The 16,249-nt window shown below is 37.9% G+C and overlaps 1 protein-coding gene across 6 annotated transcripts in view; it reads right to left on the bottom strand.

Annotated features, from left to right (window-relative positions):
• Nucleotides 1-16,249, bottom strand: part of FANCI (FA complementation group I) — a 73,969-nt gene that overhangs the window by 55,776 nt on the left and 1,944 nt on the right. For 5 of the 6 annotated variants that reach the window (XM_077871919.1, XM_077871921.1, XM_077871923.1 and 2 more), the window contains exons 2-9: nt 14,507-14,609; nt 10,681-10,753; nt 5,228-5,358; nt 4,606-4,762; nt 4,468-4,525; nt 2,324-2,365; nt 1,678-1,801; nt 1,175-1,260 (exon numbers count right to left, since the gene is read on the bottom strand). In XM_077871919.1, coding sequence (XP_077728045.1) covers nt 1,175-1,260; nt 1,678-1,801; nt 2,324-2,365; nt 4,468-4,525; nt 4,606-4,762; nt 5,228-5,358; nt 10,681-10,753; nt 14,507-14,590 — 755 coding nt within the window. In that variant the 5' untranslated portion in view covers nt 14,591-14,609. The remainder of the gene's footprint in view (nt 1-1,174; nt 1,261-1,677; nt 1,802-2,323; nt 2,366-4,467; nt 4,526-4,605; nt 4,763-5,227; nt 5,359-10,680; nt 10,754-14,506; nt 14,610-16,249) is intronic. The other variant, XM_077871924.1, reaches the window with a different exon arrangement.

Here is a 16,249-nt window from a genome sequence, read left to right as displayed (position 1 = left end):
CACCTCAGCAGACATGAAACAGTTGACAATTTCTTTCTTGAAACACTCTCTTCTCTTCTGGTGTACTGTCACTCAATTCTCCATTTTTTTTTTTTTTCCTGCTGGCTCATCCTCGCTTTACGTGGTGGAATGCTCCTGAGCTCAGTCTTGATTTTCTTTTTCTTCACAATTTCCCTAGGATTCCCCAGTCAGTCCTGTGGCTTTAGTTCTTTCCAATCTCTTATTTCCAGTCCTGACCTCTCCCTCTAACTCTAGACTCTCTGCTTAATACCTCCATATGGGATGCTAATACACATCTGAAACTTAACATGATTAAAACTGAGCTTATTTTGTCTTACATCTGCTTTTCAGTCTTTCCTAACTCAGTATATAAGACCACCTTCTAATCAATTGCTCAAGCCAAATAACAAAGTTACCCTAGAGTAGAAGCGGTAGGCTGCAATTGGATTAACAGCATGAGCTCTGCAGCCAAACTGCCCTGATTGAACTCTCAGCTCTACTACTATATATAACCTTGGGATATTCCTTAATTCCTCTGTGCCTCAGTTTCCACATGCATAAAGTAGAAGCAAAATAGGGTTCTTGTGAGGTTAAGGTGCTTAGAACAGCACCAGGCACAGGTGCTTCAGAAAAAATCTTTTTCAGACACGTTAACTATTCCACTAGCTGAGAATGTTTTCTCTGATTTATATATTGTGGTTCTTATCATTCAGGCTTCAGTTAAAGTGGCACGCTCTCCAAGAGGTTTCCCTTGACCACTCAATCTTAAGTAGCTACACTGTCACTATCACTTCATCCATTTGAGTTACCTGCATAGCACTTCCTAATATTTTTATTTATTTCCTGTTCTCTTCTCACCAATACTTAAACTCCTGGAGAACAGGGACCTTGCCTGACTGGTTCATCATTGTAGCCCCAGGGCCAAAGAGTTTCTGGCTCAGAACAGATAAAAATAGCTTATTAACTTGCAATTTACACAACAATTACTGCTCTGCTCCTGAAGAGCTGTAAATGAGCAAGGCGAAGAGGCTGCTTTAGTACTGAGCAGCTCAGAGAGGACTAGGGAAGTTCTGTGCTGAGGTGAAGGTAGGGACTGGAAGGTTAAATAACAAGGGTAAAACACACATAAGATGCAACTGTAAAAAAGATTTTATTTCTGTACTGTATTACTCACTCATCACCACTCTGTTCCTCATTGTGCTGCTTATCTAGCTCGCTGAAGAAAGTTATGATTCCTTCCAAAGCCCTCCTTCTGCTTCCCTAAAAAAATACAGAACAGGTAAGGTCTCCTCATAAAAGACAAGATCACCAAGTTGAACTTCCTAAATAGGTAAATTACAACCTGAAGTCACACTAAGCATTTATAGAATTTTTTTTTGTTGTTGAAATTGTGTTTGAAATGCATCATAGTGTTAGACTTAGGTTAAGGGGCCGTTAGCCCACCCTCTTTGAGATCTTCATCCCTTCTGCTACCACGCATACACAGATTGTGAGAGTACAAGAGTCATATAGGTTTTCTGAGGCTGAGAAGCATGATCCTTTTACCCATCATATCATCAGACATGAAATGAAAGCATTTATGCCTTAGTATGTAAGCCAAGAGTATGAAAAGCTGAATGGCCCAACTGATCATTCCACCAGAGATATAAAAAACATCTGTATATTTGTTATTTATACCTTTGAGGAGAGAACCAGAAGCTGATAGACAAGAGGTGGTATTTCTTGAAGATTCAACTTGGAGAACATTCTCAACACTTTTTCCATCACAAATTCCACCTCTTCTGCAGTCAGAGGGACATCCCTGTGGATCAAAGACTCTCAAGGCCAGAGCTATGGCCTAATTTGGGAGATACCAGAATATTATAACTGACCTTTGGTTTTTATCAAAGAGAGAACTTTATTTATTTTTTTTTAATTTTTATTTATTTATGATAGTCACACAGAGAGAGAGAGGCAGAGACACAGGCAGAGGGAGAAGCAGGCTCCATGCACGGGAGCCCGATGTGGGATTCGATCCCAGGTCTCCAGGATCGCACCCTGGGCCAAAGGCAGGCGCTAAACCACTGCGCCACCCAGGGTTCCCCAAAGAGAGAACTTTAAAGGGGACCAAAAAACTTACATAAGCAAAGTCACATTGGAAAAGAAACCATAGTTATACTTTAAATAAGCAATTAAAGTAAAAAGAGGGGAGAAAATCTTAGAAAAGAGAGGTACAAATACTCTTAATTGGGGGAAAGCAGTGTGTGAGTTTCCTAAATTTCAATTTCTAGCAGGCAAGTTCAAATAGCAGGGTATAAAGAGAAAAGGGAATAATGATACTTACTTGAACATGGAAGTGAGTTGGATTACATATTGCCGATCCCATCTGGTTAAAGAAAATGACAAGTATGAAAATTTATCTCAATTTAACTTATTTGCATATTACTTTGAAAAAATTAATAAGGAGGGAAAAAATTAAGGCCATTTCAAGTACCACCGGAAAACAAGATAAAATAACCAATGAAATAACAGCTTTTAACCTCTAAAACTATAAAAATAAAAGTCTGGTGATAGTACTAGGAATTTTTGGGAAACAAATGCTCTCCACATACTGTTTTAGATAGTATATACTGATATAACCCTTCTGGAAAGACAAGCTGACAATACTTATCAAGTTTAAAAATGCAAATAACCACAGATCCCCTAATTAGTATTAGAAATATATCCCAAGTACATGCTTATATAAGGTCACCTAGATATCTAAGGATGTTCATTGCAACACTTTTTATAGTAGCAAAAAACCCAAATTACCATATATTATTTGTTGGGAAAAAAAAAAACCCTACTCTTAACAACTGGAGATTAGCCACTTACAACAGAATAGCATGGAACTATTAAAAAGAATGATGTAGAGTTGTATATACCGACATGAATAGATGTGTTAAATGAAAAATGCAAGGTGGGATCCCTGGGTGGCACAGCGGTTTGGCGCCTGCCTTTGGCCCAGGGCGTGATCCTGGAGACCTGGGATCGAATCCCACGTTGGGCTCCCAGAGCATGGAGCCTGCTTCTCCCTCTGCCTGTGTCTCTGCCTCTCTCTCTCTCAATCTGTGTGACTATCATAAATAAATAAAAATTAAAAAAAATATTTAAAAAAAAAAAAAAAGAAAAATGCAAGGTATATTACAATGTGTATTGAATAAACTCTTTAGTGTATTAAAAACAAACAAGGGGAGCCTGGCTGGCTCTGTGAGGAACATGTGACTCTTGATCTCAGGGTCGAGTTTAAGCCCCATGTTGGGTATATAGGGATTATTTAAAGCTAAAACTTAAAAAAAAAATCTTTTTTTTAAAGATTTGATTTATTTATTCATGAGAGACAGAGAGAGGCAGAGACACAGCCCTGCAGGGAACCTAATGCAAGACCCAATCCCAGAACCCTGGGATCATGACCTAAGTTGAAGGCAGAAGCTCAACCACTGAGCCACTCAGGTGCCTCTCTTTAAAAAAAAAAATTTTTTTTAAAAATATTTTATTTATTTATTCATAGAGACAGAGAGAGAGAGAGAGAGGCAGACACAGGCAGAGGGAGAAGCAGGCTCCATGAAGAGAGCCTGACGTGGGACTCGATCCAGGGTCTCCAGGATCACATCCTGAGCTGCAGGCGGCGCTAAACCGCTGTGCCACCGGGGCTGCCCGTTTTTTTTGTTGTTGTTTTTGTGTTTTAAGATTTTTAATTTAAAAACAAATAGATAAGCACACGTGAGCTGATACATACTTATAATGTCATAAAAGCTGTTACTTCTGATTTACATAATCTTGTGGGCTCCCTTCTGTTTCTTTTTAATGTACCCAAATTTAATCATTCTATTTTACAACCAAGTATTCTCTTTATTTCACTGACTATATAGCAAGAAGTTTTCATCTTTGGTGGTTTTGTGCATCTCATTTTTAATGGGTTTAAGTTTCATGGAGTGTTCTATCTTACCTAACATAGGTTACACACCATAACCTACATTTCTCTATCATTGTAACGCTTAAGCGGGTCACAAAGTTCTGGGTTGAACATTTGTATGTATGAGTATTTTCTTATTATGTTGGAATCTTTCCTTAAAGTAGATTCTCATATTTCTGGTTTAAAGATACAACCATTATTTATATATCCCACCCATTCAAAAAACATATAAAAGATATACAGCAGCAGAGTGACTTCCCAGCCTTAAGGACCTTGGGAGTCCATAAAACACTGGAGGACAAAACTGCTTTAAGATGAACAATCAAGTAAAGAGAAACTATATTGTAGTCTTAGAACAGAAAATATAGGTATTTCTCAAAAATTCATCACAGACTAAATGGTTTTACAGTTGTACATTATAAACAAACAAAAAAAGACTAAAAACTTAATGACACAAATTCCTGATATAAACAATAATCCTGTTTTTTTGCCAATTGTATGTCTGAGAAAGTGCTACACATTTTAAGACTTACCTGCCAGAACACAGGGTGTTAATCAACTGCTTCTTACATTCTTCCCCACTCAGTACACCTAGAAATGCAAAATACACTGAGAAATAAATCTGATTAAGTGACTAGCTGAAAATGCCACTAAAATTCAAAGAAAATTACCTTTTCCATAAGCGAGATTTTCTTTATTGGCAACAAGGGCAGTGAGAATAATGGGTAACAACTCCAAAGATTTTCCATTCGTTAAGCTGCCCTCTTCGATAGCACCAACAAACTCCCTGGCTAATTCAACCAGCAATGGTCCTGGAAAATTATGAGCCTAAAAATTCATGGGATAAAGAAAATGTTAAGCAGAAATCTAGAGTCTTGGTATCTCTTTCCACAAAGCAGTGTCTTTTGCTGAATTAATAGAAGTGGCACTAAAACCCAGAACTGGTCCTATAAGGGATCCAGGAAATCGTTCTGATCTAGAGAAACTTATAATTGTAAAAGATTTCAAAGGTCAAAATCCTAAATTAGTTCTCCAATGTTTTCTTTTTTTCCAATGTTTTCAAATACTCTTCAAAGATATCAAATACCCACAATATCAGAAATTAACATAAACATGGGTTTATGGCTCATCCATCAACTATTCTTTTTTTTTTTTTTTTTAACAGTTCTTATTCATAGTAGGAACTATGCTATGTTTGGCACATTTAAGTTTTCCCACCCTTAACAAATTACAACCCTCCCTGCCTCCGGCCAATTTACCCAAAACCAAAAAAGTTTTTGTTTTCTATCTTACCTCTAGCATTAGTAATCCTATGATCTCGGATGCTACTTCTTTCTGCAAATCCCCTGATTCCACCAAGTGAATACCACAAATGTATATCTTAAGTCTCCTAAGAGCTCCAGCTTCCTCAGAGCAGGGGGAACCTTATTGTTTTAAACGAATGGTACAGAAACAAAGAAAGAAGAAAAGAAGAAGTCTTATAAAGTTGAAGGGCAAATAGGAAAAGCGAACAGCATTATAGTTTAATATAGAAGTAGAATTATCAAACTACTGATTGCTATAGTGTTTAGAACAGCAAAATTTAGGAGCTTTACAAAAGTACTTAAATTAGATAACTCAAATGTCATCTTTTCTTCCTCTATCTATATCATTAATTTTTATTTATATCATTAAATTTTTAACATAAGCTTATAGTACAAAAGGGGAAATACCTTCTAAGATACCTCAGAGCCTTTTTGGGTCCAGTAACACAAATTAAATGTCTTTACATATTCCACTTCAAAACATCATCACTGAGTAATGTCAGCAGGAATGGCAGAATAATAATGACCTCAGAAAATCCTTTCCTCCATAAAAGCAGTAAGAAAACTGACAGAAATAATGAAAACTATCAAAAACAACAATCCTAAGAGAGGAGAGTGGTTATCTGATTTCCAGAATTCTCACAAAATATCACAAGAGGGGGCACCTGGGTGGTTCAGTGGTTGAGCATCTGCCTTTGGTTCAGGTCGTGATCTGGGATCCTAGGACTGAGTCCCATATTGGGCAGCCTGCGAGGAGCCTGCTTCCCTCTCTGCCTATGTCTCTGCCTCTCTCTCTGTCTCTCATGAAAAAATAAATAAAATCTTTAAAAAAAAAATGTCCCAAGAGTATGGCCCGTAAACAGGAAAAAGGAAAAATCAATAGAAAACTGTCCCTGACAGAGCTTAGATGCTAGTTTACAAGATTTTAAATCAGCTGTTTTCAGTATGTTCAAAGAAGAGGAGGAAACCATGCCTAAAGAACTAAAGGAAATATAAGAACAATATCTCACCAAGTAGAGAATATCAACAGAGACAGAAATTATAAATAAGTAGGGACGTCTGGGTGGTTCAGTCAATTGAGCATTTAATTCTTTTTTTTTTTTTTTTTTGAGCATTTAATTCTTGATTTCAGCCCAAGTTATGATCTCAGGGTCATGAGCTTGAGCCCCACTCCAGGCTCTGAACTCAGCATGGACTCTGCTTGAGTTTCTCTCCTTGCCCCTCCCCCCACTCATGCATACATGTATGCACATGCATGCATGCTCTGTCAAATCTTTAAAAAAAGAGAAATTGTAAATAAATAAATTAATTAAAATTCCGGAATAAAAAAAAATAATTGATCTGAAAAACCTATGATAAGGTCTCAATAGGAGATCTGACCTGATGGAAGAAAGGACCAGAGAACTTAAAGATAGGGCAACTGGGATTATCATCTGAGGGACAGAAAGTGAAGAAAAATGAACAGAGCCTCAAAGTCCTGTGGGCTATCATCATGAATGCTAACACAGACACAATGAAAATCCAGAAAAGGAAAGAAAGAAAGGGGTAAAAAGAAGAAATCATCAGCAGCCTTTGAGGAGGGGCTCCTTTGGCAACCCCCGGTGCCAGGGCTTGTGCCTGAACCTTTTTCCCTGCAGCCACTAGGCAGCTTTTTAACCATCCCGGAGCCCTTTCCCAAAACGTGGGCCAAATGGAGACAATAAAGCTTTTTGCAGAAGAAAAAAAAAAAAAAAAGGAGAAGAAAGAAGAAGAAGAAGAAGAAGAAGAAGAAGAAGAAGAAAGAAGAAAGAAGAAAGAAGAAAGAAGAAAGAAGAAAGAAGAAAGAAGAAAGAAGAAGAAGAAGAAATAATCATGGCCAAAAACTTCCCAATTTTAATGAATGCTAATTTACAAATTTAAGAAACTCAATAAATTCCAATGATAAACACAAGAGAAGTACACTTAGACATACCATAGCAAACAGTCAAAATCAGAGACACCTCATCATAGCAAAAGCCATATATGAAAAATCCACAACTAACACCATATCCAATTACTAAAGATTGAAAGCATTTCCATAAAACATGAAAACTATAAGGATGCCTACTCTTATCACTTCTATTCAACACAGTATTAAAATTCTAGATAGACTAATTATTGTATTTAGGGCCACTGAACTGTATACTTAAAAAAGGTCAAATACAGAATCTTAAAAGCAATAAGAGAGAAGCAAGTCATCTGGAAAAGAGATAGTCAATATAATTAACGGCCAATTTCTCAAAAACAACAACAGAAGCAACAAAACACCTCCCTGTCCCCCCCCCACAACATGGAAAGGCAGAAAAAAACATAGTAACATAGTCAAAATGCTGAAAGAAGGACTATCAACCAAGAATTCTACAACCAGAAAAAATGTCCTTCAAAAATGAAGGAGAAATTAAGACATTCCCAGATAAACAACAGAAAGAAAGAATTTGCTGCTAGAAGACTTACCCTACTGCCAAAGGGAATCCTTCAGGCTGAAATGAAAGAATACTAGAAGTAACGTGACTCCACATGAAATAGCACCAGTACAGGTACTACATAGGAAAATACAAAAGGCAATAGAAATGTACTTCTTATTTGTAAATAGTTTTTCTCCTAGCTAATTTATAAGATCTGCATAAAGTAGTGATTATAAATCTGTGCTGATGGGCATAAATGTGTAAAGATGTCATTTGTATGACAATAACAACACAAAAGAGGGAGGAAGAGAAAGAAGCTACATACAGAACAAAGTACTATAAACTATTAAAACTAAGCTAGTATTAATCTGAACTAGACTGTTATTTAATAAATAGTATATTAGAAAATAGTACACTAGAAAATATTTAAACAGAACAGTTTTTTTAAAAAGGATTTTATTTATTTATTATTTTTAAAAAATTTTTATTTATTTATGATAGTCACAGAGAGAGAGAGAGAGAGAGAGAGGCAGAGACACAGGCAGAGGGAGAAGCAGCTCCCTCTGGGGAGCCTGATATGGGACTCGATCCTGGACCCCAGGATCATGCCCTGAGTCAAAGGCAGATGTTGAACCATTGAACTACCCAGGTATCCCCAAAACACATAAATTTTAAAAATACATAAGACAAAAAAAGCAGAGGAACTTGGCTAACTCAGTTGCAGAGCATGCAACTCTTGATCTCAGGATGTAAGGCTGAGCCCCACAGTGGGTGTAAAGATTACTTAAAAAAACAAAAACAAACACACCACTTAAAAAAAGACATAAAGAGTAAAATGGCAGATGTAAACCCTACCTTATCAATAACTACAATAAGGTGATTAGACATTCTAACCAAAAGACAGAGATTGGCAGAATAAATTTTTTAAAAATTCAGTTATATGCTGTTAACCAGAGACACAATTTAGACTCAAAGGTATACAGTTTGAAAGTTAAGGGACAGAGAAAGATTTACCAGTCAAGCAGTAACCAAAGAGTTAGATTGGCTATATACATATTAGAAAAAAGTAGACTTTAAGACAAAAATTACTACTGGAGACAAAGGACATTTTATAATGATTAAAAGATCATCAAGGTATGTACAATTACAAATATATAAGTACTTAACAAAAGAGCTCCAAAATACACAAAGTAAAAACCAACAGAACTGGAGAAATAGACAATTCAACAATAATTAAAGACTTCAATATCCTGCTTTCAATAATGGATAGAACAATTAGAAGATCAACAAGGACACACACATAAACAACACACTAGATCTAACATATCTATAGAACACTACACCTAGGGCACTCGGGTGGCCCAGTAGTTGAGCATCTGCCTTTGGCTCAGGTCATGATCTCAGGGTCCTGGGATTGAGTCCCACATCAGGCTCTCTGCAGGGAGTCTGCTTCTCCCTCTGCCTATGTTTCTGCCTCTCTCTCTCTGTGTCTTCTCATGAATAAATAAATAAAATCTTAAAAAAAAAAAGCCTACTGCATTTCTATACATTAGTAATGAACAATCAGATGATTAAATTAAGAAATCCCATTTACAATATAATAAAAAATAGAACATTTAGGAAGAAATTTAAGAAAAGTATAAGAGTTGTATTCTGAAGATTATAAATATTACTGAGAAATAAAGAGAACCTAAGTAAATGGAAAGACATTCCATATTCATGTAATCAAAGACTTATGCTAAAATAGCAATACTTCTCAAATTCATACACAGACCCAACACAATCTCTGCTAAAACTCCAGCTTTTCTTTTTCAGGAACTGATAAGCTAATCTTAAAATTCATATGGAAACACAAGGGACCCTGAATATCCAAAATAAACCTGAAAAAAGAAAAACAAAGTTGGAGGACTCAAACTTCCCAGTTTTAAAACGTACTACGAAGTTACAGTGATTAATAGCATGGTCTTGCCATAAGGAGCCACATAGAGTAAGGGACTAGCACTCTGAGTCTAGACACAAACCCTCACATTAATGGGCAATTGATTTTCAGTTAAGGGGCTACTGAAAACAAGAAAGGATGAAGTTGGATTCCTACCTCACACCATACACCAAAATAAACTTAAAATGGATCAAAGATCTAACTGTAAGAGGTAAGCCTAGAAAACTTTGAAGAGAAAATAGAAGTTTAAATCTTCATGACTTTGGATTAAGCAATCGTTCCTTAAATAAAACACCCAATGCACAAGCTACAAAAAACAAAACAAAAAAAGGACATCAAAAAACTTTGCACTTCAAAGCATACTATCAAAAAAGTGAAAAAACAACCCAGAACGGGATAAAATTTTTGCAAATCATATATTTAATAAGGGACATATATCTAGAATATATAAGAAATGATTATAACTCGATAATAAAAAGACAATCCAATTTTTAAAAGTGCAAATGATCTGAGTAGACAGTTCTCCAAAGAAGATACACAAATGGCCAGTAGGCACATGAAACGATGCTCAACATCATTAGCCATCAGGGAAATGCTTATCAAAACCACAGTGAGATACCACTTCATCTTCCCTAGTATGGACTGCAATGAAAAAGACAGCCAGTAACAAATGTTGACAAGGTTACAGAGAAATCATCATCCTCATTCAGTGCTGATAGGAACATAATATAGAAGTCACTGAGATATTCCAAATCATGAAACCCCAACGCTCACTTGCCCCCTGTTAAGCACAGATTAAATACTCAATGTTGCTGTTCTCTACCATTTTAAAAGCACAAGTAAACCAAAGTGGATTTTAAGATGTGCGTCCTTTATGGGCCCCCAAACCAGCAATACAATCTCAGGTACCCACTTGAACCTCCTTCAGTAAAATTATTTCAATCCACAAGACAAGAGACTGCTGCTGTAGTTGATTTTGTAAAATCCTGAAAACATAGGAAAGCTTCATTCAAACAGTAAAAAAAAAAGTAGCAGTATATGCACCCAACCCAGGGGGGTAGAAGTGGCATTTATTATTACCTTTGAAGATGGCTCGCAGGAGTGCTCCGGCAGCTTTTCCTTTCACTGCCTGATTCTGAAGGAGATTAGCCAACTGCAATCAAAAAAGGAAAAAGCTACAAGTCTCTGGCAACAATTTCTCTACTCCAATGACTTAAATTCCCAATGTGAGTCATCTGTCAGGTTCATACCCTTCAGAGACTTCAAGTATCACAAATAACATTGATTTAGATAGAGCAGAGTAGATTTTTTTTGTTTTGTTTTTGTTTTTATTTTTTTTTAGCAAGGTGGATCTTAACATGATGCAGGGCTGTCAGACTGAAATTTATTCCTATCTTCATTCTGTAATTGTCTAAGTACAACAGAACTTGCTAAAGAGAGAAAAGAGAAGAGTGAAAGAATGTTTTCAAATAGATCAGTCTTGGGATCCCTGCGTGGCTCAGCGGTTTAGCGCCTGCCTTCGGCCGAGGGTGTGATCCTGGAGTCCCAGGATCGAGTCCCGCATCGGGCTCCCTGCATGGAGCCTGCTTGTGTCTCTGCCTCTCTCTTTGTGTGTGTCTCTCATGAATTAAAAAAAAAAAAAAAAAAAAAAAAGATCAGTCTTGCTCCTTATGTAGAGAATGGCTTGTGTGGGGGGGGGGTTTAAGAGTGAAATAGGGATATGTTAGGAGACTGCTACACTGTTCAAAAGTGATAGTGGTATAGCCCAGACAGCAGGGGAGATGCTACTGGTTGAACTGTGCCCCCTCACCCAAATTCACGTTAGAGTTCTAACTCCCAGGACCCCAGAATATGACCTTATTTGAAAAGAGGGCTGTTGCAAATGTAATTAGTTAGGTTGAGGTCATTAAGGTTGGTGCTAATACAACTATCCTTATAAAAGGGGGAATCTTGGACAGAGAGACACATGTATAACAAGTGTGCCATGTGAAAATGAAGGCAGAGATCAGGGTGATAGAAGTTAAGGACGTTAACTTCTATCTTCTTCTAAGAAGTTAAAGATAGCCAGCAAACCCCTGGAAGCTAGGTTTCTCACAGCCTCAAAGAAACCAACACTACGAGCACTTCGATTTTGGACTTTGAGTCTCCAGAACTCTAAAAATAAATTTTGTTTAAACTACTGTTTGTAGCGCTTTTGTAATCGGCAGCCCTGGCAAACTAATAAAGATGATGAGATAGACTGAAGATGTATTTGAGAGCTCAAATCAATAGGACTTTGCTGTGCTCTGAATGTTTATGTTCTCCACCCTCTTCCCATTGGTATGTTGGTATCCTAATGCCTGATGCGATAATATTTGGAGATAATTAGGTCAGGAGGGTAGAACTCCCATGAATGGGCCCACCGAGCTTCCTATCTCCTTCCACTGTGAGGATAGAAGATGAAGTCTGCAACCCAGAAGGGAGCCTTCATCTGACCATACTGGCACTCTCATCTCGGACTTCCAGCCTACAGAACCAGGAAAAATAAATGTTCCTCATTTACAAGCTACCCTGTCTGCCATAGTTTCTTATAACAGCCTGAATGGACTAAGATGGACTTCCTCATGGGTGAGCAGTGAAAAGAGGGTGTGATGAAGAAACAGAAATCAAGAAGGATTCTAACATTTCTAGCTTAAGCAACTAACTGGGTGAATGGTGGCATGAGCCATTGACATGGTGAAAATTAGGTATTTAGCATCTAAATCACCCAGAGTTTGTTAAAACGAATTGCAAGGTACCAGTTTCTGATGCGGGGCTCAGAGCTACTTCTTAGTTCAAGTGGAAATGCCAAGTAGTTAACAGGATAATGCCACAATGAAGCTTGAAAAGAAAGAGTTCAATGAGACATACAAGATCATTCAGAGAAAGATGTAAAAAGAGAACCACCAATATTCAGGGATTTAAAAGGAGCAGCAGCCAATAAACACTGAGAAGTAAGGTTGTCAATATCCAGAGAAATGAAGTGTCACAGAAGCCAAGACTAATAAAACGTGAATTTGTTCTCTTCCACAACTACATCTGCCTGGTCTTTTGGACTGGAGTCCATCTCCCCCTTCCTAAATACATAATAAGGAAGTACCTGACTGCTTCACCTGAAACCTCCAACAGAATAGTCAGCCCTTGACACAGCCCTCGACACAGCCCTCAGAGAAGGGGAGTTCTCAACAGACTTAACCATCTTAAGTCTCAACCAATCTTTAAAAAAAAAAAATCCTACTTAAAAAGTTCATGGTTTATTTGTATTTCTCCCTTCAATCCCCTGCCCAGGGCTGAGGGCACAGAGTCAAATACTTGGATTAGTTCCTTTTTTTTCCTCTTCCTCCCCACCTTCAGTATGGTTATAGAATTCTTCCTGAGTTTCTTTATTATAAGGATACACAGATACACGTATGCTTTATTTCCTTCTTTCTTATGTAAAAGGTAGAATAATACACATTTTTCATCTTAAGTTAATAATATCTCCTGGAAATCAAAATCAGTCCAGAGTGAACTTCATTCTTTTTCACAGATTCAAAGAATAACTGTGTGCATAATATAACTTCGTATTGCTGGAAGGCCATCTTTAGGGTATTCCTAGAAGTGGAGTGAGTGGGCTGAGGGGAAATGCAGTTTTGTTAAATAGCATCAAATTCTAATCACGGTCTTACTATTTCTGCATTCCTACCAGCACTGTATGAGTGACTGTTACCCCAGTCTCACCAAGAATGTATAGAGGTGTTCATTTCTTTTCCTAGTCTGACAGGAAAGAAATAGTAGCTGTTTCATTTTATTTTTTATTTATTTTTTTAAAGATTTTATTTATTTATTCATGAGAGACACAGAGAGAGGCAGAGACACAAGCAGAGGGAGAAGCAGGCTCCATGCAGGGAGCCTTACGCAGGACTCAATCCCAGGTCTCCAGGATCAGGCCCTGGGGTGAAGGTGGTGCTAAACCGCTGAGCCACATGGGCTGCCCTCTTTTTAAAAAAAAAAAAAAAAAAAAGATTTTACTTATTTACTTGACAGAGAGACTGAGAGAGCATAGGCTGGGGAAGCACCAGAGGGAGAGGGAGAAGCAGGTTCCCCAGTAAGCAGGGAGCCCCATGTGGGGCTTGATCCCAGGACCCTAGAATGACCTCAGTAGAAGGCAAGCACTCAACTGATTGAGCCACTTAGGCACCCTTCTACCTTGCTTCTTGTAGATGGTTTGATCACAGATTCTTTCTGGTTTTCTAGGAATACTAGTAGGACATCTGCAAAGACAGATGACTTTATATCTTTTTTCCTATTCTTCTGCCTTTGTTTTCTCTAGGTTAACTGCACTGGCTAACACACCAGGACAATGTTGAACAGTAGTGGAGACAGTAGGCATGCTGCCTGGTTCTTGGTCTCAGTGGTCTCATTACCATGCCTCTAGGGTTTCCCATTAAAATGCTGACTTCAGGGATGCCTGGGTGGTTCAGCGGTTTCACACCGCCTTCGGCCCAGGGCCTGATCCTGGAGACCCGGGATTGAGTCCCATGTCAGGCTCCCTGCATGGAGCCTGTTTCTCCCTCTGCCTGTGTCTCTGCCTCTCTCTCTCTCTCTCTCTGTGTGTCTCATGAATAAATAAATAAAATCTTAAAAAAAAAAGTACAGTAATTTGTTTATATATACACAGTTGCACAAATGTTTAAATGTCATATAGCTGTATATAAACGTTGCCTATTTGTTGTCTATCTCTCTTCCTTTCCCCCATTTCTTTACATCTGAGTTGTTATTAACTAACCTTGTCTCCTAAGAACAGTTAGGGGTAGACCAAGTGGCAGAATAATTTTTTTAAATGTCCTTTGAATTTGTCATCATCCTTGACATTCGCTTTTAGCAGAACGTGCTTCCTAATACTTACATCATTATCTTTCAGGCTTTGAAGAAATTCCTGCAGTCGGTCTGCTGTTTTTTCTGCTGCCAGAGATATTATTTTCTGGTCCATCGTTGCACATATCAGGGAACTGTAAGGGAAAGTGTCAGAACTGGATGAAACTTCCAGCAGTAAACAAGCCTGTTTTCCTTCCCTACTTGTTAACTGAGTATTTCATACATATTATAGACCATGTACACATCAGGTACTCATTAGGCTAAGGATTACTAACTAGTATGAGTAGGTGATTCTTTTCTAAACCAAAATAATCTGGCATTTCCATATTAGAAATCTGCCCTCTAGACAAGTAGTTCCATAATTTTTGCCCCCATTTTAAATATTTTTTAGCATCTACCTTGCACACTACCTAGACAAAGCTGCCACTTAATAGTGTATCAAAAAATAATTATTTCATTTATTTTTAAAGATTTTATTTACTTATTCATGAGAGACACAGAGAGAGAGAGAGACAGAGAGAGGAAGAGACACAGGCAGAGAGAGAAGGAGGCTCCATGAAGGGAGCCCGATGTGGGATTCGATCCTGGGACTCCAGGATCATGCCCTGGACTGAGGACGGCACTAAACCGCCGAGCCACCCGGGCTGCCGTCAAATAATAATTATAAGCATATACACAAGAATATGTATCACAAGCACATAATAAAGTGATATTTGATAAAGTAACATATCAACAACACTGTAAATACAAAGTGCCAATTAAATGGCATAAAACAAATGAGAAGTTAATAAGACTAATGACATAAATGTGTGCCCAGAGGTCAAAAAGGCTTCTTAGCAGGGAGCTTGAACTGGAACTTAGAGATTAAATTTAGATAGTCAAGACAACCAGGTGGTGTACTTAATATGCTACCAGGAAGGAAAATGTCATGAACAAAGGCCTTTGTAGGAGAATTTGAAAGACCTATTAAGAGAAAATGAGGTATAGAAGTGTGAAGTTCAAGTATGGAAGTAATGAGTAGGAAGGCTAGAAAGATAGGCTGGGAATAAACCATGTAAAATCTTTTTTTTTTTTTTTTAAGATTTTATTTTTAAGTAATCTCTACACCCAACAGGGGCTCAAACTCAGAACCCCAAGATCAAGAGTTGCATGCTAAACCTACTGAACAAGCCAGATGCCCCTAAACTGTGCAAGATTTTAATGCCAGATTAAGAGATTTCGATTTTAATCTGTAAATAATAGCAACCAAAATTTCTGGACCAAAAAAGAATCTGCCTCATTCAATTTCTGCCTGTTTCAGACTGAACAAAGTGTTTGAGCAAACAATCTAGCACTAACACCTTGATTAAAGTGGGGAGAGAGTAAGGACAAAGAACAGAGACTAGGAAGTTAATCAGGGCTATTTTAGTGATGGACTCAAAGGCCCATATTAGGGTGGTGATTCTGGGGCATGTAAAGGAGATGAAATAAACTTATACCAAGAGGCAGGATTTAGTGCACAGCTATTATGCACTAAATTATGGGAAGGGGGAAATGCAGACTGGTGCAAAGACCTACTCCCCCTCCTGTATTTCTTCCTGTTTCCCATCCCCATGAAGTGTACCATTCTCCGCCCAGCTACTGAAACTAGACGCCTAGACAACATTCTTAACAATTTCACCTTCATCCTTCCCATCCACTACAAGTCCTGGCAATGTTACCTCCTAGACATCTCTCAAATCTACTTCTCAGATCCACTACTGCCACATCACTCCAAAGCCACCGTCACCTCTCA

The sequence above is a fragment of the Canis aureus genome, chromosome 2 (genome assembly GCF_053574225.1).
Source record: "Canis aureus isolate CA01 chromosome 2, VMU_Caureus_v.1.0, whole genome shotgun sequence".
Taxonomy (NCBI): Eukaryota; Metazoa; Chordata; class Mammalia; order Carnivora; family Canidae; genus Canis; species Canis aureus.
This window is presented reverse-complemented; position numbering and strand designations above follow the sequence as displayed.